Below are 5,278 nucleotides of genomic sequence, written 5' to 3'. Positions count from 1 at the left end.
CAGAGGAACTAAGCAGAAACTTCACAGAAGAAGAAATACAATTGATTAAGAAACACGAAAAGTGTTCAACATCTCTAGTGATTAATCAAATCAAATCTAAGGTTTCATCTCACTCAAGGCAGAATGGCAACTATCAAGAATACAAGCAATATTAAGTGTTAATGAGGATGTGTGAAAAAAATGTACAATCATACATTGCTGGAGCTGCAAATTTTTGCAACCACTATGAAAAGCAGTAGGAAAATTCCTCAGAAAAATTGAAATGAAACCACCATTTGAACCAGCTATCCACCCCTCAGTTTATTCTCAAAGGACTTAAAATCAGAATACTACAGTGATACAGCAACCTCAATGTTTATAGCAGTTCAATTCACAAGAGCTTAACTACAGAAACAACCAAGATGCCCTTCAACAGATAAATGGATAAACAAAATATGCTACATATACACAGTGCAATATTACTCAGCCTTAAAAAATAATATTATGGCATTTGCAGGTAAATGGATGTAAATTAGAAAATATATTGCTAAAAAGAAATAAGCCAATCCCAAAAAAACAAAAGCCAAATATTTTCTCTGATTAGCAGATGTTATTCCATAGTTGGAGGGGTAGTGAAAAATAAAGGAACTTTGGATTATGTAGAGAAGAGTGAGGAGAGGAGTTGGGGTGTGGGTATGGAAAGGATCATACAATGATACAGACATCATTATCTTATATTCATATATGATTACACAAGTTCTGTGACTGAGCACTGTGTATACCCAGAGGAATGAGAAATTATGTTCCATTTGTATGCAATGTGTTAAAATGCATCTATTGTAATGCTAATAACAAATAAAAATAACAATTTTAAAAATGAAATTAGGAATTTCACCAGGGGCACCCTACCCCTGAGCTGCATCCCCTGTGCTTTTGATTATTACTACTTTTTTGAGACAAGAACTTACCAATTTGATTAGGACCTCTCTAAATTACTGAGACTGGCCTCAAACTTGACATCTTTCTGAATCATTCTTACAAATTAGTAGGAGGCCGCCGCCACATCCCTGGGCCCGGCGGGGCGCCGGCGGCGGCGCGGAGGCCTGGGGCGGGGCGGGCCTCCGCGTTCCCGGGGCACCTGGACCCCGCGCGCTGGCCCGCAGGCCCTGCGAGGCCGGAGAGGAGCCTCCGGGGCCGAGGAGGAGCCTGAGGACTCCATCGAGCGCCGGCTCCACCGAGGCAGAGTGTGACTTCTGGGACGGGCTGAGGACCCCATGTGTCACTCCAGGGCCGTGATAACATGAAAAGCACCCACCCCAAGGTTCTTCACACACAGTTGCAGGCAGAGTCCTTGAGTGTCTGGCGGCTGACAACATGCACCAGCAGTGGCTCCTGCTGGCCGCGTGCTTCTGGGTGATTTTCATGTTCATGGTGGCCAGCAAGTTCATCACGCTGACCTTCAAAGACCCAGACGGGTACAGCGCCAAACAGGAGTTTCTGTTCCTGACAACTGTGCCAGAAGCCGGGAAGACGCGAGAAGAAAAGCACTTTGCCGAGGATCCGAAGCCCACTGGGAGGATGCCTCCGGCTGCCCCTCTGATCTATATGGAGCGCCTGGAGCTCATCAGGAACGTCTGCCGGGTCGAGGCCCTGAGGAACCTCTCGCACACTGCGGTCTCCAAGTTTGTCCTGGACCGCATATTTGTCTGCGACAAGCACAAGATTCTTTTCTGCCAGACCCCCAAGGTGGGCAACACCCAGTGGAAGAAAGTGCTGATCGTGCTCAATGGAGCGTTTCCTTCCATCGAAGAGATTCCCGAAAACGTTGTTCATGACCATGGAAGAACGGCCTCCCTCGTCTCTCCTCCTTCAGCAAAGTGGGAATTGAGAAGCGATTGAAAACGTACTTCAAGTTTTTTATTGTAAGAGATCCCTTCGAGAGACTCATTTCTGCATTTAAGGACAAGTTTGTTCATAATCCCCGTTTTGAGCCTTGGTACAGGCACGAGATTGCCCCTGGCATCATCAGGAAATACAGAAAGAACCGGGGGATCCAGTTTGAAGATTTCGTGCGCTATCTGGGTGATCCAAACCACAGATGGCTGGACCTTCAGTTTGGGGACCATATCATTCACTGGGTGACGTATGTCGAACTCTGTGCACCTTGTGAGATAAAGTACAGTGTGATTGGACACCACGAGACCCTGGAGGAGGATGCCCCGTACATCCTGAGAGAGGCCGGCATAGACCACCTGGTGTCCTACCCCACCATCCCACCGGGCATCACCGTGTATAACAGAACCAAGGTGGTGGAGCGCTACTTTCTGGGCATCAGCAAACGAGACATCCGGCGCCTGTATGCACGTTTTAAAGGGGACTTTAAGCTCTTTGGGTACCAGAAACCAGATTTTTTGCTAAACTAATGTTTAGGACCCATGAATCCAGATATCACTGTTAGACTGGGCTAGCCAGGTAGAGGTCTGAGCACAGAAATGACACTTTCTCCATGACACCTCTCCTTAAGACTCCTGAGGCCTCCCCTGATCCCGAGGGCCTCTCCCCCACCTGTTATCAGGAAGCCGCTGGCCTCACCTTGGAGAGGAGTGGAGACATCTGCAGGAGGAGATGTGACAGCATTAGGAGCCATCGCCCTCAGCTGTTGAGTTGGCAGGCACAGCTGAGGCCCTCCTGGCTGCCAGGGTGGTCTTGCCTGTCATCAGTGGATTGCAAAAATGGTACCTGGCACTTTTAGGAGGGGTGGAGAAGCTGAGGTGCTGCAGAAGCTGCCCAGGCAGGGCAGGATCAAATCTGAGTCACAAGATGACACCTCTGGCCTTCACCTTGGTGTTGCTATAACAGATGGTCCTTTCTGGGACAACTGAGTCCCTGTGACATTCAGTGATGACCCCAGAGCAGGGCCAACCGTCTGTCTTTCAGAACCCATGCCTGTGCAAGGCAGGTCTGTGTGTCTGGACCGCTGCCTGCCAATCGCCTATCCCATCTAGCACCAGAGGTAAAATTTTGGAAAGTGATTGGAGGGGAGGTTCTTACCACCCCGGAAAGGGGACACCTTGGAGGGGCTTAAAAGGAATGTGGCACAGGAAAGGAGGAGCAGGCCAGGCTGGGGACTGATTTGGGGACCTCCATTCCGCCTGACTGACACATGTCCCATCTGGGTGGGCGACAGGAGATCCTCCACCCAGCTCTCCCAGGGCCTCACCTTCCCCAGAGCCGGGAACAGACTAAACAGTTTTAGTCTGGAGGAAGCCAAACAGAATTCAGCGCAGCTTCCACATTCAGTGCCCTTTCATCTCAGCAAAACGGCCACCACCAGACCCATGTCTGCTGATGCCACCATCCTGGACTAACTCGCCAGAAGTGAGGTCATCAAGTTCACCAGCAATAAAATCCGACGCCAAGGCAGCGTCCAGGCACAGAGAGAGCCCCCACGAGGAGCACGCCACAGCCACCACGAGGGCCATGTAGAACCCGGGAGCCCAGCCGGGAGGGGTGATCCAGGCTTTTCTCAAAGGCAGCCTCAGCCCCCCTTTTCTCAAAACTGCTTCCTGGATTTATAAATGTGAAAGTAAAATGATATTTAAAATAAAAAAAAAAATAGTAGGATTACAAGTGTGCCTGACCCCCTGGCTCTCCAACCACTTTTAATACCAAATGTGTAAAATTGCACAACAACCAATATTCCAACAACTAGTAGTCTAATAATTCAACACTGATACCACTTAGTAGAGATGCCACAAGTTTTGGGTTCACTCCTGTCGAATTTCACTAATCTGAGTTATTAGTTGCAAGCCGCAGAATAAGATCTATGTTTGTGATGAGTTTTTCATAAATTGGGATCTCTACAACGACACACTCAAGTTACATGTTCTAATAAAACTAACTACTTACAGAACAAATAAACACAATTTACTTATACATACCAGCTTCCATAAAATATGAAACTCAGGAAGCTGACAATGGAAAATACATAGAGAACATGAAAAATGTTAGAGGGAAATAGAGCACATAGAAAATTTTAGGAAATAGATGGTTGAAGAAATACCCTCTAGTTTTGGTGATTTGCTTCAGTAGCAAAATCTCCCTTACCATCATCATTAAGAAAATTCTCCCTATTTAAACTGTGGTGATTCAGACACTCACACTGCAAAATTTCCATTTTTTTGCCATCAAAACCAATTAATTTAACAGTTTCATATTTAGTGATCAGAACAAAATATTGTTTATCCAACCTTACCTTAAATTTTCCCCCTATGTTCTACCCTTTGTACATTAAACCATGTCATGTCAGCCTATAGCAACATACACAACTTTTTTTTTAATCTCCTAAGTATAGGTTGGCTTTTGTGTAAAATACTTTTTCATTTTGAATTTTGATTTATTCTTGTGATAATGGGGCATTCTGCCACTGAAATATATTCTTAGTCTTTTTAATTAATTAACTAATTAATTAATTTTTTGAGACAAGGTCTTACTAAGTTTCTCCACTAAGTTTGAACTTGTGAACTTTTTGCCCTAACCTCCCAGTAGTTGTAATTATTGGAATGACAAAATATGCCAGTTGGGTATGAATATTTTACCCTTCTTTGATGCATTCCCCTTTCAACTTCTTTTTTTACACTTCCCTCTAAAAACAAGCCATTTACAGGCTAAATTTTGGGATGCATCAAGATTTTATATTTGATGCTTTCCCATTATTGCAATATCCATTTAGAATTTTTAAAATTCATTCATTATGAATATCTGAGTTTGTCTAATCTGATATTTTATAAATAGCTCCACAACAATAAAAATATAGCCACATATATTATTAAGAACTAACTTAACTGACCTTATTTTGTGTATGATTTTATTTTGAAATTACCTCTATCTTTACTCTTAGGAAAAATTTTTATATCTTTCTAATATTAGTCATAAATTATATTCCATAGCTAATGAGAAAGTAAAACTAAAATGAGACAGTCTCTATCCAGCATTTTATTGGCTTAAATATTTGATGACCACCCTGACCATGAGGCAATACACTATGCCTTCCTATCTGCATGTAGTGAGTTTTCCCTTGAAGACTCCTGCACAAATAGACTAGAATTGTTTTCCTGATTTTTTGTCGTAGTTTATTGTCCTTCTGCATTATTAGAACTTTAAATCTTTTCTCCCTATATGGGTAAAAGGAAAAATAATAGAGATCATTTTTCCCTTTCTCTTTAATGCCAGAAGCTAAGTGACTAAACTGCAATGTGTTTCTGGGGAGCTGAATCTAAAATTAGAAGAAAATTATATT

The 5,278-nt window shown here is 43.7% G+C and overlaps 1 protein-coding gene across 1 annotated transcript; it reads left to right on the top strand.

Annotated features, from left to right (window-relative positions):
• Positions 1–1,037: 1,037 nt before the first annotated feature.
• LOC107134286 (carbohydrate sulfotransferase 10-like) lies at positions 1,038–3,579 on the top strand. Its single transcript, XM_048797557.1, is given in 2 exon segments — positions 1,038–1,816; positions 1,819–3,579. Coding segments are annotated over 2 exon segments (1,047 nt in total). The 5' UTR covers positions 1,038–1,353; the 3' UTR covers positions 2,403–3,579.
• The last annotated feature ends 1,699 nt before the right edge of the window (positions 3,580–5,278 follow it).

Source organism: Marmota marmota, unplaced genomic scaffold (genome assembly GCF_001458135.2).
Source record: "Marmota marmota marmota unplaced genomic scaffold, marMar, whole genome shotgun sequence".
Lineage (NCBI taxonomy): Eukaryota > Metazoa > Chordata > Mammalia > Rodentia > Sciuridae > Marmota > Marmota marmota.
This window is presented reverse-complemented; position numbering and strand designations above follow the sequence as displayed.